The sequence below is a fragment of the Lissotriton vulgaris genome, chromosome 8 (genome assembly GCF_964263255.1).
Source record: "Lissotriton vulgaris chromosome 8, aLisVul1.2, whole genome shotgun sequence".
NCBI classification, from domain to species: domain Eukaryota; kingdom Metazoa; phylum Chordata; class Amphibia; order Caudata; family Salamandridae; genus Lissotriton; species Lissotriton vulgaris.
Window position 1 is genome coordinate 627,051,232 of NC_141696.1, and position 25,189 is coordinate 627,076,420.

Below are 25,189 nucleotides of genomic sequence, written 5' to 3' on the forward strand. Positions count from 1 at the left end.
GTCTCGACAACTTAGAAGTCTTCAATTCCAGTCGTCGATGAAGGCCTTTGGGGCTACCTAGGCCTTATCTTCTGGCTCATGGAAAGGGCGCCATTCAAGAAGTGTCCTCAATGTGGGTCGAAGTTTCCCCACACCGATCTCCGTGAGGTGTGCAACCTTTGCCTCTCACCAGAGCACGCGGCCAGAGACTGTTCAGCTTGCGCCTCCTTCCGCTCCAAAAAGACGATTCGGGACTGACGAGCTCGAAGGACCATGGCTCGATCATCCGCTTCCATCCCCGACGACCTCTTTCAAGAAGGCGTTGACGTTCTATTTGATTTGATTTATCTATTTGTATAGCGCGCGATTGCCCGAAGGCGTCTTGGCGCTGAGATATACCACTGGCTCATTAAAGATGTAGGACTAGAGCTGTTTAGCGAAAAGCCATGTTTTAACTTCCTTTCTGAAGTGCAGCGGGCCGAAGAAGTAGTCAGCTACTTCGAAGCCGAGGACTCAGACGTCGAGGACATCACTCCGGCACAGCGGGTCGTAAGTACACACGTCGATGCCGACCCTTCCTCAACACCCTCCAAAAAGGCTGCGGTCACACCCTTGCCTTCGGGCTGGGTACATATTGATAGACTGCTTCCCATGCCCCGCCTTCGGGCTTGTTAATTTGCATTTGTCACCAGAGTGGGACGGGTATGCTCAGACGTGAGTCCCGTGCTCTCCATGCCACTGGAATCAAGCTATCTTGGCTGATGAAGACTGATAGCCAGAAACCAGTCCTAGGATGCTTGATTCCGGTCCAGGGAAGACGTGGCTTGGCAGTTCGGGCTGGACTGTTCCCATGAGGCACAAGGTCAAGACTGATTTGCATATGGCCATGTCTGAACTGGGGTGGTGTGGTGAGCAAAATAACGATGGATTAAACCCAGATCTGTGACTGGTGGTGAATGTTTTGCCATTGTGCAACATTCCGTCCATCAATTGTTGTTTTGCATCGGTAAAGAAGCCTACTTAAGCCTTCAGGCGACTCTGGCTCGAGTCAGCCTACCCCCGGTTCCGACACACACCTACTGGCACCGAAAAGAAGCCATCTCTTCATCCACGCCGACCGCTGCTTCGACATCCAAGCTACCAGTGCCGAAGACTGGCACTTGTTCATCGACGCAGAAAACGCACTCTGAGCTGACCAAAAACTGCCACCTAAGTGCCCGACTCCCATGCTTCGGAGCCGAAAAAGGCCTCAGAACCGAAAAAACAACACGTTCCTCCAGCCAAAGACACTGCAAAAGGTCACGGTTCGTAGCCAAAAGAACCTAGAACAGCTACCGAGTCTGTGATGAAAAAGCCTCTGGAACCAAAGGCTTCGACACTGAAGGATCTGCCATATACAGAGGAACTTTTTCGACCAAATTCTACCCAAAAGACTCTTGTGAAAGATCCTAAGACTGGCCAATCGGCTCTTAGCTCCAAGAAGCGACCACTAGATGCACCTGCACCAACTCCTCCTCTTAAAAAGAGACATTGCAACTTCTCCATTAAGGATCCCTCTTCCTCCTCCTTCTCTACCCCCACCACATCACTCTCCTACACCATCCCCTACTCCAGTAGGACGTGATGATGATGATGATGATGTGGCTAGCATCTCTGATGATACAGGGGGAGGTGCGGATGATCCATTAGGGAACCCTAGTCCTCCTGACTCCCCTAACCCATGGGATGATTATAGCACCCCGGACTTCCCTAATGTTCCCCAGGATGATATATATCCCTCCTTTAACCAACTTGTCCATAGAGCTGCCCATTACCATGGGGTTGACCTACACACTGACACCGTGGAGGAACATTTTCTAATGGACACTTTCGACACCACACAAAGGTCCACTTCAGTTCTACCCATGCTTAATGAGGTCATTAAGCACGCAGCAGGCGTATTTAAAGATCCAGTCAGGGCTCGAGTCCTCAACCTCCGAATCGAGAAAAAATATAAGGCTGCCCTACAGATCCAGTCTATATTAGGTGCCCCACACCACTAGTCTCCAATGCACGGAAAAGGGTCAATTCCCAAACATCAGAATAGCAAACATGCAAGCTCTTCTCACAAAATTTAAACCAGAACACTCCCTTCCAGCTCGAGTGTTTATGCAGCTCATAGGGATGATGGCCTCTTGCATTTTTATTGTGCCCCATGCAAGACTACAAATGTGTCCCTTTCAAGAGTGCTTAGCACGCCAATGGAACCAAGCTCAAGGCAGTTCACAGATCTAGTGTGGTGGAAGGTCGTACTCCTCACTCTCTGCAGTGGTGGAACACCAAAAACCTTTCCAAAGGGCGACCGTTCCTAGAGCCAGTTCCTCATATAGTCTTGACAGCGGACGCATCGCTCTCCGGCTGGGGAGCTCACCTACTGCAACACACCATGCAGGGCAGGTGGACACCACAACAAAAGTTACTCCACATCAACCACCTGGAGTTACTAGCCATATTTCTAGCCTTAAAAGCCTTCCAAAAGCAAATATCGGCAAGACTGTATTAGTCCGCACGGACAACATGACAGCCATGTATTACATACAAAAACAGGGCGGCCCACACTCTCCAACTCTCTCAGAACATATGGCAGTGTGCTATACCTCCGAACATATTCCTCTTAGCCCCACATGTTCCAGGGTTACAAAACACCATGGCAGATCTGTTGAGACGTCGGACACAACAGATCCACGAGTGGGAACTTCATCCACAAGTTCTTCAACCGTTCTTGCAGATGTGGGGACAACCTCCGATAGACCTCTTTGCCACCCACGAAAACACCAAATGCCCAAGCTTCACCGCCAGATATCCACACCCACTGTCCAAATGCGATATGCATGAACTGGTCAGGCAGATTTGCGTACGCTTTTCCGCATCTCCCACTCATGCCACTAGTAGTGCGCAAACAACCGCAACATTCTCTAATCCTCATTCTAGTTACTCCAACGTGGGCCAGACAACCGTGGTACACCACACTGCTGGAACTTTCTGTAGTACCGCACCAAATACTGTACCTATCTCCACGCCTCTTGACCCAGAACCATGGAGAGATCAGACACCCAAACCCAGCTCAGCTCAACCTTGCTATCTGGCTCCTGAGGTCCTAGAATTCGATTACCTTAACCTTCCGCCTGACTGCATGAACGTCATTAAAGAAGCTAGACGTCCAACCACTAGAGCATGCTATGCAGCCAAGTGGCATAACAACATCATCAATCCCCTAGATATGTCTATTCAACACATCATAGGCTACTTACTACACCTCCAAAGATGTAACTTAGCCTACACGTCTATTAGACTGCATCTTGCTGCCATGGCAGCATATCTACAAAATAGACAGCATCTATCACTTTTCAGAGTACCTGCTATAAAAGCCTTTATGGAAGGCCTTAAAAGAATAATTCCTCCCTGAACACCACCTTCACATGTGTGGAATTTAAACATTGTTCTCACGTGGCTAATAGGACCTCCCTTTGAACCTTTAAATAAATGTAAATTACAATTCTTAATTGGAAGGTTGCGTTCCTAGTAGCTATTACTTCTCTACTGAGAGTTAGTGAACTACAAGCACTAACCATTCAAGAACCTTTCCTGCAAATGCATCCTAATAAGGTTGTTTTCTGTACTGATCCTAAATTCCTTCCTAAAGTAATTTCTCCCTTCCACCTCAATCAGTCTGTGGAACTGCCCGTCTTTTTCTCGCATCCACAAACAGTCACAGAAAGAGTGCTTCATACCTTAGATGTCAAAAAAGCATTGCTACACTACATTGAGAGAACACAACCCTTTCGTAAGACCAAACAACTTTTTGTGTCTTTCTCACCACCACACAAAGGCAACCTATATCAAAATCTGGGATAGCTAGGTGGATTGTCAAATGTATACAAATTTGCTACCAGAAAGCTAAACGTACATTATCTGTTCCTCCTAGTGCCCACTGTACAAGAAAGATAGGGGCTTTAATGGCATGTTTAGGAAACATTCCCTTAGATGACATCTGCAAAGCAGCCACATGGTCTACACTACACACATTCACAAAATACTATTGTGCAGATGTGCAAATTAAACAACAAGCTACTGTGGGCCAGGCTGTACTCAAAACACTATTTCACATTACTGCAACAGATACTGGTGGTCGCTGCTAAAATGGGGTACTGCTGTATAATCTATGCAACAGTGTATAATCTGCAGCTCATATGCCTCGAACGGAAAATGCTACTTACCAGTATGCATCTGTTTTTGGCATGTAGAGCTGCAGAGTTGCACACGCCCACCCGCTTCCCCAGCTACCTTTATCTGTTCCAGTATTATCTTAATTAGATACAACTTACATGGACATCTTTCCTTTTTCTTGCCAAGCTCCATCATTTCCCTACTGGCGAAAAACACTCAACAATAAATAGTGCATTGCCTCTTGGTAGTTTTCCTTCCACTGGCAGTGATAATATATAGCACCTGTGTAAGCTTTCGTGCTTGGAGAATTAGTCTGTGGCGATTAGTTGTTTGGATCTATTTGTTAGAGATGAATCATCCTGTTTCTTGGTGAATATTAAGAATGAAAAACCTTTGAGGAGTAACTTATTTGGAATTCACCCATGCCCTGATGATGGTCCTGAAAGATACCATGAAGGAGATCGACATATCGACTATTGATGAGTGGTTCATGTAGTTTTTTTTTAAATTTGCACACTGTCTTTATGTTAATTGTTATACATCTTTTTAAATATACTGTCTGTTACAGAATGACTACTCTTGTCAAATTGTTTTGCTGTGATTGTGTTAACTGTGCGGGGAGAGGATGGAGCATTACGGTTAGAGCTGCCTTCTTTGGAATTGGGGAAATGGGTTATATCCTCGGTGTCGGCACAGCATCCTGTGATTCTGGGCAAATGTCTTAATCTCCCCACGCCTACCAAAAAATGAATGTGTCCTTGTGTAACATAACTGGTGCTCATGTAGAGCTCTCCAATACCTTCGGGTCGAGTTTGCGCTATATAAAACTGCAACCAAAAAAACTGACACACATTCCGCATTGTTTACATTTTGCATTGTCTATAGAAAGCTTGTATATAAGTATAAATGAATTTGATTTTTTCCATACTCATTTTTGTGAGTTATAAAAATTCAATTTTTTTAACCACCTATCTTTCTTTAGTCATAACTTGTTTGTTATAAACTGATATTAGATGTTCTGTATGTCATATGTTCTGAACTGCCCATGCAAGAAGCATACATCTCTTGTATTGACTGTATACCCATGCAGAACTCCTCTAAAAAACAATTTTGAGTTCTAAATTACTTTAATCCTCAAGCAAGCTCTCCAGCTATCCCGACATCTGTCGCTCTGGGATTCGTTGGTTAACCACTTCGAGGAAAAAATAAACACAATCGGAGCTTTCCCAGCCACCTGGAATGAACTGGGGTTTTTTAGGTCTCACAGACCTGCGTCGCAGCACGCATGCGCTGCGAGACATAATGTGGGTGCGTATATTTCAGAAGGGGGCTTGAAGCCCCGCCCCTCATTTTCATTGGGTAGCGTCACCATTTATGGTAAACTGTGGCTTCCCTTTGAAAATGAGGCTGCTGTGTTGCCTTTCTCCTTTTGGGACAGCCCACCCGGAGTGGCTCGCCTGCTTCACGGCTGTTGTGAAGACTTTTCTTATCTGCTTGTTTATTTAACGAGCAGATAAGAAATGTCTCCACGACAGCTGTGAAGCAGACGAGCCACGGCGCACAGGCATTCGGCAGATACAAACTGAGCTGCAGATGCAAACTTTCGTCTCATGTAAGACAGCTCATCCGTGGACAAAAAAAACATGTCAACTCTGCAGAAGACCAACCACTTCTGGGACTGAGCCAACTTCACATATCCCTTTCACTTTGTTGAAAACTACTTGGTGGACTCCAGATTGACATAAAGCTTTTGCAGCCCTAATGCATTTTTTTTACACGTTTGCATATGATTTTTGCAGCTTGAGTTCTTGCTACTAGCGCACCTTATTAAATAGACGGTCCCCAGCTTTACCCTTGTTTTCTGAATACTGCTTCTTCTATGCATGGAAACTGTGGAATCTGAGTCTTGCACCAGCATTCTCAGTAGGGCAGCCCACTGGGTGGCATACGCTACATCCGCTTCAGTTTTAATAACTCCCAAACATGCGGAAGCCGGGCTCAATCGCATCTCCGTGATTGAGCTACAGATGGGCGTGCTACTGAAAGCTCGAGCCAGGCTCTGAGTCCTGAGAGAACCTCAAGCCCATAACGAGCCGAGCTGTCAAGTGGATTCTGCCTGTCACCTTCGCTCCACTCAGGATGTTTAGTTTCGGCCACAGCTCCCAACTCTGAGCCTGTTGCTGTATGAGTTTACTATCTGCAGCCTGCGAGAGCCAGCTACGTTCACTGGCCTGTGTTCACCGGCGTATGCCTGGTCATTGGTTCCCAGAGTTTGGAATTCTCCTTAGTAAATTGATGTTCTGCCATGCCCGAGCTCCTGTTGAGCAGTCTGCTACATTTCATTTTATCTTTTAAGGTTTGTGTCGACTCTCAGTCGGAAAATGCTTTGACGGCCCCCTAGAGGTGGATGGATTCTGCCTGGCATCTTCCCTCTACCCAGGGTGTAGCATTCCAGTCAGAGCTGCTTACCGTGACCATGTAGCTGCTTGTGTTTGTAATTAGCAGCCTGGGGGAGCCAGGTCGAGTCTTGGCATGGGATTACCATCCTGTGATTCTGGGCAAATCACGTGATCTACCCTGCCTCAAATTATGAATGTGACCTACTCAGGGCTTTAAGTGGGATGAAAAACCTGGGGTGTAACTCAAAGGGGCGTGGCCAATGAAATTAAGGGTGTGTCTTTAAAACACTAAGCTTAAAAATCTGTCCTTAGCATTGTGTGTCCCCGACTTCTATTTTGCTGTTTCTGTCATTGCAGGAAGGTGGATATCTGACTATATGGTTACCCCAACTTTTTCCTAAGTGTTTAGCTGGTTTTTGACTTAGTTGGCCTGTGATCCTGCTATTCAGGGCCCCAGGCTATCTGCTCTCTCTGTAAAATGGACTCCATGTACTTTAGGTACATACCTAATTGGGGATTGGGTCACCTTTGTGAGCCCCTGTATAGTGTACCATAGGTACCCAGGGCATAGGTGCATCCAAGGCCTACCAGTATCTGCAGCATCTATTATGCCACCCCTGGCTGGCCATCCAAACTGACACCACAGACTGATCACTCAGCTTGGGCAAGGTGGTGTAATCACCCTTGCTTAGATATAGTATACCTATATCTAACCTCATATATAGACACATATATACCTATAAGTCACTCCCATGGAAGGCCTTGACAATCCTGAAGGCAGAGTGCTTGGTTTTATGTGAGAGGGTGCTCTAGCATGAGCTGAGCCCTTCTACAGCTTTTGGAACCATTATTAACAAGGGGTAACCCAATAGGAGTCAAAAGGACCTGGGTATCAAATGTTATAGACAAAAAATGGTCCTATGTCAAAATAAATTAAATATTCACTTCACTTTTGATTACCATCTGATTAAATCCATTATGGTTCATAACAAAAAAACACCATGTTCGCCCGAGATACTTTGTTAAAGCAAGAAGACCACACCTGAAACAAGACATTTTTCCCAAAGACTGGGATATTCTCTTATTTACTATACATTTACAAAACGCATTGAATTTTGTACAACGTAAGAAAACACAATTTTTTACAAAAAGGGGTTCATTTGTCACAAAGGGCGTGCACAGATGAGAATAAAAGTACGTGCTCGTGTGTGAAAAAGCGACCGAAGAGGTCAGTGAAAAGATAAAATACAGTAGAGTTCTTTAAACCACGCTTAAGGTTTGAGTCCTTAGAGTGGTGGACATGAGCCTGCCCTAGATGTTAATTTAGCAAAAAATGCAATTCTTTCTTGCTGGTGATTAATTGAAATATCCTCCGTATTCAAATCAATACATAGGAGAGGGGGGCGTGGGAGAAACAATACAGGTGCAGGCTCCGGGAGAATATGTCATCATGGACTTATAGCTGTTCTATGATATAGCCATACCATATACTCTTAATTGCATTATAATCCTCGCGGTTAATGCAAACTTTGGTTTGGCTTTATCAAAACATGTTGTGTAAGGTGTCACACTTTGGAGTACTTCCCCCCTCCCCCCCCCCCCCCCCCCCCCCCCCCCCGTTCTGGCGGCGGGGGTAGCATTCCACCCTTCTAGAGGGAGAAGACATGTAGTTACTGCTTTACCCGGTTAAAGTTTGACAGAGCCTCAGCATCCCAAAATGGATGCTGCTGCCACAGACACAAGTCTGGCCTCCTGCAGCTGGACGAAACTCCGGCAAGGGAGGCCTGGACAATAGGTTTCCTGTCGAGGGAGGTGCTAGCACCTCCTCAGACAGCCTGTAGTGTATTGGGGCAGGGTGGGTTCAATGGAAAGATGCTTTTCCAGACACTGCCTGGGATACACAAGCTGCTCAATGCACAGCCTGATTCAAACCAGTTGCTGGGGCACTCCAGCCCCAGCTCTGGCGCGAAATTGGACAAAGGGAAAGGGGTGTAACCACCCCCTTCCCAGGTTCCACCCATAGGAGGGACCTAGCAGGTAATCCAGCCCCTTAGTTTAGTTTAAAGATAGGAGCTGTGTCTAGAGACATTAGATTATCCTGGACTGAAACTCTGAAATGAATCTCTTGGACCTTCGACGTTATATTCAGACTAGAAGACTGAAGACATCTCCCTCGTGGTCAAGGAGTGACCACCCTGTGCAAACAGGCACCACCAGTAACTTGCCGGTTTGCTTTGTCGATGCTGCCACCGGAACCCGAAGACTCAGCGACTCAGGAACTGGACTTCCAGACTTCTCCAACTCGGATCCACAGCAAAGCTGAGATCCGTGGCGGACACGAGAGACGTGGGACCGGACACCCTGGACTACCTGCTCTTTGCTAACCGTGCAGCTTCTGGGGTACCCTCGAAGTTGTGCATTGGGGTTTGAGAAGCCCCAGACCCGAGCAGCATTTGCACCGAAGCTCAGCCCTCCACACTCCACGAGTGCTGCGTAGGGCCTGCGCCTGCATTTCAGCTCAACACGTCTTCCCGGTTGCTAGCCCGTTGGCTCGTGAGCCCTCCGAAGACTTCTTTGTGAAACTACACCGCTCGCCTGGTTGCTCCGGGCTTGCTCAAGCTTCCCTGCAAAGGAGAAGCTCCCCAGACCTTGCTGGTCTGAACTGAAGTTAATCTTCCCATTCTGCGTGGATTGCGCTTGCCAAGGCTTGTTGGGTCCAATCCGGACACCGACACCGCAGTCAACAAGATCCTTTGTGGGACAGCTCGAATCCAGCTCCTGGTAGTAGTCGACTCCTCCTGGTCCTCGTGGCTGCAGAGATAAGCTTCACCTCTTCACCTGATTGCGCCTCAACATCTCCTGCTTCCTTCCTGGTCACTAGCTAGTGACCCAGACTCTGTCCCCTCTGCTTTCAGGTTCTTCACTACTCCGATCCACCCTTGGATCCATCCGGACACTTTTCTCCTGGTCGCCTGCAGCACTTTCTTGCAGCTCTCCATAGGAAACAGCGACGAAACCCGACACGACAAACACCTATGCACCCGGCTTCCCTGGGTGAGATAACTAGAGTACTCCGGTGCTCCTGTGGGTGTTGACTCTCGAAGTGTCCTAGTTTAAAGGGGTTTTACCGTAGTCCATCCGGAAGTGTCCTTAATCTACTACTTTGTAACTTTTACGTTCCCATTATAACTCCATGGTAACTCGCGTGTGTGTTTAGACACTGCACACGTCTCCTGTGGGCCTCCTACTTCCAATCCCTTGGTTGTTCAGTGTATCCCCAGCGATTCCCTAGGCTCTAGGCCTATTCACTATTCCTGAAATGGTTCTTATACCACTTACTTGGTATATGGTTCGTGAGACCCCTAGGGCAGAATTGTATTTGTGCAACTTAAAGTAGGCAAGCATGCTTATTGAGTAACTTTTACTGTATCTCGATCTCTGACCTCATAAAGAGTTCAGAGGGGTTGTGTTAGTAATAAATATATATATATATTATATATACCTTGTGTGGTGTCCTTTCATTTGATATTCAAGGAATTATAATTGGTAAAACAGCTTGCTTCACATGCTCTCTGAAGTTTTAGCCTAAGACTGCTTGTTGATGCTACCACTAGGATAGCTGGTCTATAAGGTTGACTTTACTACCACCATCATAAGGGTCGTTTAGACTGGTGCAAGGTGCCCACTAAAATAGTGGACATCATATACCAGGCTAACTTCTCACAGTCATTGCACCCAGATATATGATACAAGTAACATCATACCTACAACAAGTCAGGACTATTGGTTTTGTCGGTAGTTGCCAGTTGCATAAGATAATAAGCAGCAACTATGGCTTGTATATAATATTGAAAAAGCTTCCAATTAAAGCCCTGGTGACACCACAACAATGTTGCTGCTCCTGGGTTTCAAAAATAGAAGGGAAATCCAGAGAGAAAATGACCCTTTAATTGATTTTCCTTACACAACAACGCTCACCTGCCATGACGTCATGCCGTAACTTCTCCACTAGTGAGAAGTTAGCAGCACACATGATGTTCCTGCTGTCACTGCAGTCCGGAAAAAGCTGACCTACTGTGCCAAGGCACAAAACAGAGCCCGATAGAGACCCGTTTTGAGGCCTCCTTTAACAAGCATTGAAAATGCCATAGGTATCGCCTTTTATTAGTTTAAAGCCATTTGCTTTGCTAATGGTATTGTCTAGCAAAGCAAATGGCTTTATGAAAGGCGAGACCTATTGCATTTTTAATGCTTGTCTTTTCCCCCCTCTCATGGCACCCCCTAGCATGGGAAAGTTCAAAGAATTCTCCTTGGAAGAAATCCAGAGGGCTCTTGTCTCAGTCAAATCAGGCTCTCCTCTGGATATTTGTCCCCCCAATACACAGCCGCCCTCTCCCATCAACTGGCTCTTGCCATAGGTTTGATATTCAATCTTTCAGTTAATTCTGGAAAAATCCCAGCCTACTGGAAGGATGCCCCGGTTAGGCCAACTCTAAAGAAACCTAATCTATCTGATGGAGACTACTAGCCGCAGATTCCTTACCGTAGAATTATCCCCAGGTGTGAGACTGGATCCGGAAAACTGTTTGCCACAGCATCCATATGCGCCGGGAGTATGGCACCACGTGACTCTGCACTGACGTCGTCCGTGACGTCAGTGGGGATACATAAGTCCCACCCAGGCGCGCATACGTAAGTTTTTTCTCTGTTACGCGTGCTACGCGAATCCAGATTGTGTCCTGGTCTGTTTAAGGGCCTTCTATTCTTTAACAGGCTTTTGCCGTTAAGTGGAACAGTGTGCGGATGGCTTCGGGCTTCCAGACGTGTCCTCCTGTGCGCGTCCCATGTCGGCGACGGACCCTCACCCAATTTGCATGTGGTGCCTGTGTGAGCACTGCAACTCGGAGAGCTGCGACGCCTACCAGCACCGTAAGCCTAAGTCACGGCGGGCTTTCGTGCCTATCGCCAGGACAGGCCCAAAGGGAAAGGTGGTGGGCTAGCCATCATTGCGCGAGACCATTTGGAAGTTCGCTTCGCGCCTATACCCACTACCTCATGCGAAGCCATGCATTTTAATATAAAGCTGTCCCCGACTTACAACTTCAAGGGAGTGCTCCTCTATAGGCCCCCTGGGAACAGAACTGCGTTCCTTGATAATCTTAGTAATTTCACTGAGTCTATAGTGACAGAAGAGTCTACCACAATCTTAGGGGACTTCAACTTCTATCTGGAGCAAAGCAGCGATAAGGACACTATCTCCCTTATATCCGACCTAGAAATAATGGGCCTCAGCCAATTGGTCACGACCCCCACCCATCAAGCAGGCCATACGCTAGATGGAATTTTTTCTAACGTGGAAGGTTTGTGCATAGCCTCAGTTCTCCCCATGACATGGACTGATCACTCAGTCATTCTTAGCCACCTTACTATTAAAGCCTCGTCGAGAAAAAAGGCTGCTCACATGAATAGTGGCACTTTTAAAGCATGGAAGGACATCCACTCCAATGACCTTACGATGCTGTTAAACAACACCATCCCGGATCTATCCACTGATCCCAATACTGCCACCAACCAATTTCAGACATGGTTGGCTGAAGCCACCACTCAGCTGGCACCTACCAAATCTCTGTCAAAAAACAGAAATTTGCCTAAAGCTCAGTGGTATACTAAAGAACTGAAAATTCAAAAACAATTAACTAGGAATAGAGAACGGCATTGGCGAAGAACTTATGATAGCGAAAATAAGGAAAAATATAAACAAGCTCTTGCTTCCTATAAAGCTATGATAGTAGCTGCAAAAAAACACTATTTCACCACCAATATAGAGACTGCGAAAAATTCCAGCAGACAGCTATATAATATTGCTAAAACCCTTTCTGGAAATACCCCAGATCTCAACCCCCCCCCATCACAAGTACTATGTGATGCCTTATCTAAGTTCTTTTTCACGAAGGTCAATGACATTTACCAAGCTTTTAATTCAGACCCCGCCAGCAGTCCTGCCACGTCCTCAATGATCACACCGAAAAACACCATGACCAATTTTAAACCCCTCACCACCGACCAAATTAAGGGTATAGTAAAATCGATCAAAGCTGGGTCAGCTCTGGATCCCTGCCCAACCTCGGTAATTGCAACCATACCATACACAGTCATTCCCATTATCACACATGTCTGTAATACTATACTGACATCTGGAATCTATCCTGCTTCATTAAAAAACACACTGATAAAACCCCTGCTAAAAAAGCCTGGTCTAGATAAAGGTGAATAAAAAAACTATCGCCCTATCGCAAGCCTCCCTTTTCTAGCAAAAGTCACCGAAAAGGCCATGAACCAGCAACTCTCGGAATTCATTGAGAGTCACAATCTGCTGGATGATACACAGTTCGGTTTCCGCAAACACCACGGAACGGAAACCGCTCTCATCAAGGCAGCTGACGACATAAGAACCATCCGTGATCAGGGAGGTACAGCATTGCTTGTCCTTCTGGATCTTTCAGCTGCCTTCGACACGGTCGACCATAAGATCTTGGTCGACCGTGTCGAAAGGATGGGTATTCAGCTAACTGCCAAGGATCTTCTTGCCTCTTTTCTGGCCAACAGAACCCAGGCAGTCACCATGGGCCTTTTCCAATCAGCGGAACTGTCGTTGCCGTGTGGGGTCCCTCAAGGCTCATCCCTCAGTCCGACACTATTTAATATCTATGTGTCGGACCTTGCTAGTGTCATCAAAGCACACGGGATGAGCCTCACCTCATACGCTAACGACACCCAGCTGGTCTTGGCCATAAAGGGCGATGGACAGGAGGTAGCAGAAAGATTCCAAAGGGGGATGATTGCTATCGGTGAGTGGATGGCAAGAAATTGCCTGAAGCTCAATTCCGATAAAACGGAAGTGGTCATCTTTGGTAACCTTCAGCCAGCCTGGTCGGCAGCTTGGTGGCCATCGGTTCTTGGTGTCCCTCCTACCCCCACCGCTAAGGTTAGAAACCTAGGAGTGACATTTGATGACAAGCTATGTTTCATGGCCCATGCAAACAAGGTGGCAGCTAACGCCCATTTTAAGCTCAAAGTAATAAAAAAGATCATTCCTTACTTACCAGATTCAGCAGCCAAGACGTTAGTCACCTCCTTGGTCCTGACATCGTTGGACTACTGCAACGGTCTTCTGCTTAATGCACAAAGCAGAGTCACGAAAAAGCTTCAGACTGTGCAGAACGCAGCGGCACGCGTGCTATCCAAAAAACCCAAGTTTACTCCCATCTCGGACACCCTGAAAGATTACCACTGGCTAACCATTCAAAATAGGGCTAAATTCAAAGCATTATGCATAGTTTATAAGACCCTGCAAGATCAAGGACCGCGCTTCCTCAAAAAACTACTAATTCCTTATAACCCGTCTAGAACACTTCGGTCCTCCTCACTGAACCAACTTGTGGTTCAACGAAGTAGAACAGTCTCATGGGGTGATCGCCGCTTTTCTATCGCAGCCCCTAAAATCTGGAACTCCTTACCGAACCACATTAAAATAAGTTCCACGCTCCTCCAGTTCAGAAAGAAACTGAAGACGTGGTTATTCAACCAGTAAACCCAGATACCAATCTGCTGATCAGGGATACACAGCATTGCATACCAGCGCCGAGACGCCCACGGGTATTTGCACGCGCTCTATAAATATCATTAAATAAATAAATAAATAAATGAAGTTGCTGTCGGCGTGCTTGTCCAGGTTGGTGTCATCCCAGCATCCGTCCCCTACCTCGGAAGCAAGGAACCACCGGTTTCGTCTGCGACATTGTCTTTCGCCGTGGCCCCGAGGGCGTGGTTTGCCGGCTGGTAGGTCCTTCAGTTTATCTCTGAGGCCTTGTCCTCCTTTCTCAGTGGGCGCCTGCTCCCCCGGGACATGGGTCCCTCCGTTTCCGGGTGTAGAGGCAACTATGGACCAAATGACAGCCTAAGCGGCGGCGCTGCAAGCTTCTTTGGCCCTTCCTCCACCTCCTGAGACGTCCGCAGATCCCTTTCCCCGCGCGGGGCCTTACAGGGAGACGCCAGCGGCTCCGGTCCTGGAGTTTTCAGCTCCTGGTCGTAGGAGGGTGGTGTCGTCGAGGTGCTGTCCTTCGGGGCTCCCCTCTTCGGCGCCTGGCGTCTCTGCCTCGTCGCGAATCCCTACGGGGCTTCCTGTGGCGTTGCAGAAGACCGCTGAGAATCCAAGCTTACCCCGAGTCCCCCTCGGTCCTCTGAGCAGGAAGTGCCTCACCAGAGGTAGAGCCGGTGCCGTTTTCGGCGCCAGGAGCCTTCCTCCCCGGCTCCGGTGGAGTCACGGGTGGAGGCAGGGACCTGGGGTGTTTTACCCGAGTCCCCCTCGGCGCGGGCAGCTGCCCCGTCTGAGGCAGAGCTGGCGCCTTTTTGGCGTTGACCTCTCCCCACCATCATGGTGAACACGTGGTGGCAGGAGTCGGGCCGGTGCCACGAGTGCCCACTCCAGCGCTGATTGACACCGATCAGGTGCCGGTGGCGGACTCCACGGAGCCGCGCCAGCGTCTAGTTCTGGATTCGTCCCCTGAGGTCCCTTCTTCTCCGGAGGTCGGCCATCTGTTGGTGTTCTTCACCGTAGACATGGCGCCCTATTGTTGCCTTTTCACTCGCATTTTTCAGGGATGGCTCCTCACCGTCCCTACTGCCTAAAATATCGAACCTTTCTTTCCGTGGCTCGCGGATGGCTTTTTCCCCAGCCTCTCCGCCTCCTGGGGCTTCTCAGGTTCCTCATTCATCTGTGGATCCCCCACTATTCCGGGGCTGGCCTCTTCGCCTGGACATGGGGACGGGCGGCTCAGCCTGCAGACGTCTCCCACGGAGGAATTACTTTCTCCTCCGCTGCGTGCTACGGAGGCTAGTGTTGCCTTTGTTCCGGCCATTTCAACAGCCGCTGGTATTCTGCGGATGGGTTAACCTGTCACTCCGTTTCCTACGGACAACCTTTTTGAAGTTCTCCACCAGGGTTCTGGTGGACGGTCTTTGTTCCTTCCCTTTGAAGCGTCGCTCCACAATTTTCTTATGGGGGCGCCCTGCCACGGGTGATCCGGTGCCTCAGGCACTTTTGCATCGTCATCGCCCTGCTCCACAGGACGCTTCTACTCAAGGCTCTCTTCTGCGGAATGCCTTTCCATGTTTGTCTGTGGTGTTGTTTCCTCCGTCTCAGGAGGCCCGGTGGTTGGATTCATGGGGGCTTAATGTCTTTCCTTCTAGCGCTGCCTTGCGGGCACTTAACACTTTGTTTGTATTGACCAGGGCTACTTCCAGTCTGTGGGACTCTGTGGAGTACCTTCGTTCTCATGTCTCTCATGAGGATACCCATGCTGACTTACGGAGCCTTGTGTTGGATGGTGCCGATGCTCTAGGCCGTGCTATGGCCACTTCTGTGGTTCTACGTCGCCATGCCTGGCTGCGTGATGCTGTTTTTCCTGAAAATATCAGGGAACGTCTGGTTGATCTACCCTTTGATGGGGTCTTTCTGTTTAACACTCATGCGGCTCCGCCATTCAGCATCTTCTTGCGGGGCTCCGTCATCCTCCTCAGTAGGTGGTTTTGTTGATCCTCCGGGTCTTAGTTGTAGGTGTTATCCCACTGCTCCTGGAATCTGGTGTTGGGGTGAACGTTACACTTTCTGTGAGGGATACTGTGCCCTCGGGGTCCTGAGTTGGCCTACCTCTTCGGTTGTCTGCTGCTTCAGCCCCTTTTGGCGAAGTGTTCTATTTGGCTGCTTACTAAGCCTTCTGGGGTTTCTGCCGCAGGTTTTCTAATTTGTTCTCTGATGCAGGATTTCTTCCCCAAGAGTGGTTTCCATACCTCTTGGGCTGTTTCCTACCCTATGTGGGGTATTTGGAGCTATTGGATAGTCCTGTCTTACACTGGGAAGGTGTGGACTCCCCCTTGCGGGTTCCTTGCACTTCCTGGTGTTGCTGTATGCATTTTCTTGGGCAGCTGCGGCGTTGTGCTGCGGTGTTTGCATTTTGTCTGCCGTTTGGCCTGGTCTTCTGTCTGGTGTCCAGAAAGGTTATTTTCCTGTGTTGACGACTTGGTTCGTCCTACTTGTTTCTCCTCTTGTTTTCCGGCTAGTTGGCACCCAGCTGCGCCCGCCGGTTCTTCTGGTCCACTGCCAGGGGCCTTGGAGTGAGGCCTGGCACCCCTGCTTCTGGTTTTTCGGGAGCCTTATCGGACTGTTTTTCTATTCTATCTGCCTTATTACGGAGGTGCTGTTCTGTCTGGCCTGTTGACGTCCAGCTGTGATGAGTTTGTCCGCCCTCTTCACTGGGTGTGTTCCCGGTTGAGGGCTCTTGCCCTAGTTCCTGCTCTTCTCCTTGGAATCTCTGGGTTGCTCTTCTTCCTTGGTACTACCCTGCGTTGCCTGTACCTGGGGCTTTTGGTGGAGGTCCCTGGTACATTAGCTGCTGGCCTCCTTTTGCATTGCCTGTACCTGGGGCTTCCAGTGGAGGTCCTTGGTACATTGGCTGCTGACCTCCTTTACTATTGCCTGTACCTGGGGCTTCTGATGTAGGTCCCTGGTATATTGGCTACTTGTCTCCTTTCGTATTGCCTGTACCTGGGGCTTCCGGTGGAGGTCCCTGGTACCTTGGCTGATGGCCTCCTTTTGTATTGCCCTTCCTTCTCCTGCTTGGTGAGGGCGGGGCTGCCACTTGTCATTGTGACACATCCCCTGTGGAGTGGTGTTCTCGGCGACACTGCAGTTCTAGTCGGGGGGGGGGGGCTGGGCTCATTCCTCTGTCCCTGTGGCTCATCCCCTGTTGGGGAGGACTGGGTTATTTCCCTGTCTCCGCGATTTTGTCCCCTGTCGGGGTCTTGGGTTTGCCTGAGCTGGGGACGTCCTCTTGAAGACCCTCCTTCCCTTTGGGTATGGCCAGGGTATCTATTCTACGTTAAGGAATCTGCGGCTAGTAGTCTCTATCAGATGTATGAGTTACTTACCTTTGGTAACTATGTATCTGGTAGAGACGATTCTAGCCGTAGATTCCTTCACGACCCTCCCTTCCCCCCGTTCTGCGAGGGCCCTCTGGGTCTTCTGCAGTCGCCTGCCTCAGATTGGTTGCCTTTTGTGAGTGCCTTTTCTTACTCCCTCCTTCGGGGGATGCTTGCCTTGTTGTTGTTCCATTCTTGACTTATAGGCACTTCTGCGCCCCTGTACCCTGATCTCCAGTGTGGGGTTCGCTCGTGCTTATTCTTCCCTTTGTTGCTTGTACTTCTGTCTTTGGCAGTCCTTTGGGTTGAGGTGCCTTGGCTGGTCTCGACTTTGGCGTTCTGGAGACTTTCTCCCTGCTGGTATTGTCTGAGGTTGACTGGTCATTGCTCTCCGTTCTGTCCTTGGTGTCCCTTTCTGTTCAGGGCGGTGACTGCAGACTACTTGGTCTGCTGTGTATTTTTCACATGCTTCTGCCCCTGTGAATCTGTTGTATTTGTTTTGCAGGATTGCTTTCCAGTAGCGGTGCCCTGTTCTTTCATTCCAGATCTTGGTGCCTCAGTACCTGGTTCTATTCTGGATGGTTCTGTTCCTCACCATTGTTTATTTCCCTTCTGTTTAGCGGGCCCTTTCCGCGCACTCTTCTAGTATTCTCACAGTTTTGTTAGTGATGGCTCGGCGTTGTGGTGCGGAAAAGGTTTCAGAAGAAAACTGACAGAGGCACGCCAGGGTGGCACTTATGTATCCTCACTGCAGTCAAGGACGCGGACGACGTCAGGGTGGAGTCACGTAGTGCCGTCCCCCCGGCGCGAAGGGATGCTGTGGCAAAAAGTTTTCCGGATCCAGTCTCACGCCTGGGGATAATTCTACGTTAAGGAGTCTGCGGCTAGGATAGTCTCTACCAGGTGCATTGTTACGAAGGTAAGTAACTCGTACATCCCAGTCGAACCTCTCTAATTATTGTCCAATCTCATTGCTTCCTTTATTGAGCAGGCTCTTGGAAGGACTAATTAATTTACAACTTGGAGTTCCTTGAGTCTAATAACAGCTTAGACTACCCTCAATCAGGTTTAAGACCATCCCATAGTACTGAGACTCCCTTGGTTGTGGTCGCTGACCATATCAGAGGCTCGTTAGACGCCAATATTCCAGCTTTGCTAATATTACTTGATCTGTCAGAGGCGTTTGACACTGTGTCCCATTCTAAATTATTACATAGGCTACAGGAGATTGGCATTCATGTGACAGCCCTATATTGGCTCGGAGATTTTCTGTCCAACAGAACCCAAACCATCATCATTGGTTCTTTTAAATCCTGCACTGTACCATTCGAAAAAGGGGTTCCCCAGGACTCATATCTTAGCCTGGTGCTCTTTAATATATATGTGGCCCCTCCTGCTAAGATTGTAAGAGCTTTCGGTTTTAAGAGCATTACTAATACTGACAATACTCCGTAACCTCCTTCGATAAAGACCTAGTTAAAACAAAATAATGCTTTTTAGATGGACTGACGGCAATTACCTCATGGATGACAGATAGCTGTCTCCTGCCTAACGTGGAAAAAACTGAGATTGTTATTTGGCAGGGTGTTACAAATATGGTCTGCTGACTGGTGGCCAGCTGAACTTGGAACTGCTCCCTCACCTAAGTTGGGGGTTAATAACCTATGAGTACGCATGGCCAACCTCTTTCAATGAAAGAACAGGTGAGATCTACCTTTAGCTCCTGCTTCCATATTGTGCTCCTGCTGAGAAGAGCTCTTCCCCTTCATCCCATTCTCTGCTACAAAAACAGTTGTCCAGGCCCTGGTGATTAGTCGCCTGGATTACTGCAACATGTTGCTGGCTTCTGCTAATTAGACGTTGCTCTCTAAGCTGCAGGTGGTGCAGAATACTGCGGCTCACCCTATTTGTAATCTGCTTGCTATGACCGCCTCTGCACCCCTCATTCAAACCCTCCATTGGCTTCCAGTTCAGAAGAGAATGTTCTACAAACTGTGCTCTCTTACACACAAAGGCTTGACTGGTCGTGGTTCTGCTTACTTAGCCACCAACCTTAGACAGTACCATCCACCTAGACTGTTGAGATCAAGTGACAAATCACTGCTAAGTATCCCACACGTCAAGAAGGTCCGCTGTAGCGGCAGGTCCTTTTCCTATTTGCCCCCTTTGTATTGGAATAAGCTACCACACTATATTAGGACCTGTACGGATCATTTTCGCTTCAGGAAACTACTGAAGACAGTTTTGTTTTGAGCTGGTTGCGCCATGCTGCTTGACTGCCTGGTCGCGCCATGCTGCTTGGCTGCCTGGCCGCGCCAAGATACCCCTTGTGTGATTTCAGCATGCTATAAATGGCATTAACATTAACACATTGAATTTGCTTGAACCTGTTGAATCTAGTCCAAAGTTTTACATTTGCATCTTTCAGTTTACTCTTTTGGACAAAATTGTTAGGTGGATGGGGACTCCTGTGGTATCTGAAAAAATAAGTCTGACGTGCTTTAAAATGCGTTTACGTTATCGATGCAGTTGTTGTGACTAGGAAATAGAAAGACTGTTCTGAAAAGAAAACAAATGTGATATTAAGCTTTGTAATTTCTATATAACATACTGGCACCCCTTCTGAATTGTCGTTCTCCTATCTCTCTAGATCGGGGATGTTACGCTTTACAAAATATAACAAGATAATTTGTTTTTTTAGTAATTCGATCCTTTGATGTGAACAAACCTGGCTGTGAAGTAGATGACCTCAAGGGAGGTGTAGCAGGAGGAAGCATTCTGAAAGGCGTATTAAAGGTACACATTTTCCTCACTTTTGTAGTGTTTAGTGCCGTTTTATTGGCGACTTGCAAAATTCTGACATGCTATGACTTAATTTGCTTTTATTTCAAATTTAATTAGCGGGAATATTAAAACTGTTCTGTTTTATGTGTGAGGTAATATTCTGAATGTAGTTTTACTACCAAAATACAGTTGCGCATTCCTGTTTCAGGAACTCTGGCTGGTACCTGTGTTATTTACTGGAGTGCTTTTGCATTATACAAGTTACAAATTTGTATGTGCTCCCGTTTTATTTAAGTTAAAAGTTATACATTTCAGGTGTTCATTCATAATTGCAGGCACTTGAAGCTTCCCCTTAAGAAACTTTTTCCCAAGGCTTCCTCCAGCAGTTTTTGAAAGAAGTAGTGACCATTCACAACAACTTTAAAACATGCCTCCTGTGCCTACAAAAAGTAGCGTGGGGCCTCTGCGATCGGGTAACTGACTTGGAGCAGATCGTGCATGAAGGCTCTGGATTCCTTGTGCATGAAAAAGAGGCTCCATCCACATTCCGAGCTGTAAGCCTCATGAGTGCCTCAGGGGGACCTGTGTAGCTGTTGACCGTCACGTTTATCGCGTCTTTCGGAATTTCCGGAGATGAGTCTCTACATGATCCTTGCTGTATGTTACAAGTACAAACCAAAAGCTGTAAGTGGTTTAAACTCCTAGTCCCTTAGACATCATGGCCATCTGGTGCAAGACACCTACACCATTACTTCCTCATAAAGTGGAACATCTTGGCGTCAGATGGTAGCCTGCTAGGAGTGTGCTAGGATCCTGGAAGTTATCTATGATTAGTAAACACTGCACTTTGTACACTAAGTATTTCTTGTCTGCAGCACCACATCTCTCCACTTGGGAACATTAGAGGTCAAATGATGAGACTGGCTTCAAGCAGGAATATCAGGTTTGGGGGGTACGTTGCCCTTTCGTGGTAGATCGCGGCCTTCATAAACGGTCTGTACCGTGCCACACTGAGTCTTCTCCCTCAGTGCTGCCGCCATCTTGTTTTGGCCCACTCATCTTCTCAAAGCGGCTCTGAGAGCCAGATCGCTGCGTAATGAGGAGCCAATATCATCCACTGCATACAGCAGCACTCAGAGCTGAGAAAAGCACTTCAGCTCCCACCTAGCAGCCTGGTTTCAGCTGATCGCACTGTTGGCACACAACACTCCTCCTACTCTAGAATGCAGATCTGCCAAGATCAGACTGTTGAATGTGGCAGTGAAGTCCTCACTAGCACCTGTTGGATAAAGGAAGCCAAAACTATTGTTTATTTATGTGTGTGTGGCCTAAGTAATACTTTAAGTGGATGGCCAAGCTTAGAACGGGATATTGAAGAAGGCGGCTTTTGACCGCTTTGATTTCAAAGTCACCCAGCCCCCTTCATTATTTTAAGTTTTAATCTCAGTGCCCTCTCTGTAGTGCTCTTTTATGCCTTTGGTAGTTGCTGGTCTAGTGCTGAAACTGTTCTCGTGTCATCCTTGATGCCAGAAGCACCACATAAAGATCTGTTATTTGATTGTCACCTTTTGGGGCAGAAGAGGACCTCTTGGCTGACAGAAAAAGCTCTAGGTATTTTTTAACAAGCAGCTATTGCTAGATTCTCTAACCAGGGTCCGGAACTTCGGCCACCTTGGCGAAAAAGTGTGTTTGAGGCATGTGGGCTGCTGAATTCATATCTGTGCATAGATCGCCGCCTAGTGTTGGGTCCAGATGATTGCACATTGTTGTCCTGGAAGAGTCTTTGAAGTATCACGAGATAGTTGGCTCCTCCCCTGGACTACAGTGCGCATGGGCATCCTCTCCATCCCCAGATTGTTTTTTTCCGCCATTGGGTTCGGATGTACTTTCTCAACTCCAGTTCGGAAACTTTATTTTAACTCTTTGTTAAGGCCAAAAGGCCTTCTGGGCGTCGGTATTGTCTCGTTCGGTGCCTATCTTTCTCCATTTCTTCGAACAGGACGTCGAAGGCAGTTTTTGACTTCGACACTAAAGGCCCAAACTACGACGACGATGGAACGGAGCCCGTTCAAACGATGCCCCGTCTGCAACTCTAAATACCCTCACATTGATGTGCACCCAGTGTGCTATAAATGTTTATCCCCGGACCACGACGAGGCCAGCTGTATGGCCTGCTCAAAGTTCCGGTCGAAGAAAACGCTTCGAGTTCGACGCGCAGCAAGACAGTCGGCGCAGAAGTCGGCGCCCGAGCCGGACAACATCTTCGAGGCCGGTGACTAGCAAGGCGCCGACGAAGAAGATCCAGACCAGCAGTCGGACCATGACTCCAACTTCGATGTGGACGAAGAAGACGAGGACTACGTCCATGAAGAAGACGTCGTCGAGGTAGGGGACGACGCAGAGGCCATCGGGGCCATCGATGACGACTCCAGCGATGAGCCAGGCCAAACCGCAGTAGCGGGGCCTAATAATGACAATACGCTCCTTACGGCTCAGGTCGAGGCATCGCCGGAAGGCCTTAGCCAAGATCTTACTCCACATTCTATAGCCCCCGCGTCCAGGCCCGGCTAAGAATACTTCAAAGGAGCCATCGGTCGATCCATCAAAATCGAAACTGAAACCTACAGAGCCAAAACCGAAACTACTGAAAGTAGTCATCGGATCGACGCCATCAGACTCATCGACGCCAGTCAAGTCGAAGACTGTCGGCAACCCTTCGGGGTCACAAGGGGGCGCCGCCTCGAAGACCGGGGCGCCGAAGCCAGTCTCTACAGTCAAGCACGTCACCTCGACGCAGTCGACGTCGACGCCCAAGCATAACGACAAGACTAAAAGTCTCCTGCCCAAAAAGACTGTCGAACCGACAATTTCAGCGTTTAAACCGCTACTGAGCAAAGCTCTCGAGTCGAAGACCAAACCCGACCCGAAACAGCAGGTTGCATCGACGCCCAAGGCCGTACATGATACGCACCGTGAGCTCGAGTCGACGCAAGGAAGCAAGCATGCTAGTGAGCTGACGAAGCAGCTCGGGTCGAAGACTACGGCAAGCTCTAAAAAGGTCGGCTCGTCCACAGGTCAACCTCCAGTTAAATACGGTCTGCCACCAACAGCTCGACCCAAACATATCGAGCAGCACAAAAGCACTGACACATCCAAAAGGGTGTCCGCGCCTTCGAAGTCTAATCCTGAGGGGGTTATGTTCCAAGAACCCTCGTATGACAACCAGTCGAAGCTCTTCATCGACTCGGAATCTGGCAGGCTCACCATCCATAAACGGAAAATCGCACCAGAACAACATGGAGGCCTACAAAATCCCTCTTAAAAGGAAAAAAGACTCAACCTCCTCAACAGTTCTCTTTGAACGTGTTGAGAGTTATTCACAACAAGTTGCATATTCTCCAGCGCAAAGCGAGGAGGACGTGGGTGATGAGTACGGTCAGATGGCCTTCACTTATCCTACTGACACTGACCAGGAGGAACCTCAGCAATGGACTGATGCTGCAGACCCTGATGATCCACAAGCTGCACCAGACATTCAGTCTTACAATGTCAAAACCTCGCCTACTGAAGACACGGCGGTGTTTAACGCTTTAATTGAAAGGGCTGCCCTCAACCATGACGAGGAAATGCACGCAGAACCAGTGGAAGAAGATTTCCTGTTTGATACTTTCTCCACCTCTGAAAAATCGGCAAAAACATTGCCTATGCTCAAAAGAGTCCTCAAACATGCTACGGACATTTTCAAAGAGCCCACAAAGGCGCAAGGGTTGTAAACACAAAGATTGAAAAGAAATATAGACCTGCGCCAGTGGACCCTACCTACATCAAGGGCCAACTCCCATTGGACTCCCTCGTAGTGGCCAATGCTCGCAAGAGGGCAAACTCGCAAACTAGTGGTGATGCTCCTCCTCCGGACAAAGAATCCAAGATCTTGGAGGCTTCAGGAAATCGGGTGGCAGCACAGGCTGCTAATATTTGGAGGATTTCAAATACACAGGCCCTATTGGCTAGATACGATAGGGCTCACTACGACACATTAGAACAGCTGTTGCAACACCTGCCTGATGTTTACAAAGAGGGAGCAGAAATGATCATACAGGAGGGGTAGTTAATTTCTAATGCATCCATCAAATGTGCACTGGATGCTGCACACACGGCAGCTAGGGCCATTAACACTAGTGTAATGTTGAGACGTCACGCCTGGCTCCGCATCTCTGGGTTTAAACCAGAGATTCAAACAACTTTGGTCAACCAGCCAGTTAACCCTGACTTCCTTTTTGGTCCCGATGTAGACACGACCCTCGAGAAAATTAAAAAGGACACTGACGGCAAAATCCATGGGGGCTCTGCAGTCACAGCAGTTTCGAGGCAGTTCCTTTTGTCGCTCCAGTAATAGGGGAGCCTCTAAAGGACAAGCTTTACAGCAAGCCCAGTACAACAAGGGTAGCACGCAAACCACCTATACAAAGAATAACAGGGGTGGATATCGTGGGAACAGCACCAAGGGCAGAGGACGTGGAAATAACAATGCCAGATCCTCCACTCCCAACAAACAGTGACGCCTTGTCACTGCCCCCCGACCATTTAACACCAGTCGGGGGAAGACTCCAGCAGTTCCTGCCAGTCTGGGAAGGCATTACCACAGACAGGTGGGTGAGACAACATATCCGATACGGCTATTGTCTAGAACTAACCACCACTCTCCCAAACCTACCCCCAAGGCACCGTCCTATGTCCGCAGAGCTCACGCACTTATTGCAGCAAGAAGTACTCTCCATGCTGCAAAAAGGGGCAATAGAACTCGTGCCTGTAAAAGAGCAAGGTACAGGGGTGTACTCTCTGTA

The 25,189-nt window shown here is 48.2% G+C and overlaps 1 protein-coding gene across 1 annotated transcript in view; it reads left to right on the top strand.

The window, feature by feature from the left end:
- EIF2S3 (eukaryotic translation initiation factor 2 subunit gamma) overlaps positions 1-25,189 on the top strand; it is a 438,788-nt gene that overhangs the window by 186,351 nt on the left and 227,248 nt on the right. The window contains exon 8 of the mRNA XM_086936140.1: positions 20,263-20,357. Within this exon, the coding sequence (XP_086792266.1) occupies positions 20,263-20,357 (95 nt within the window). The remainder of the gene's footprint in view (positions 1-20,262; positions 20,358-25,189) is intronic.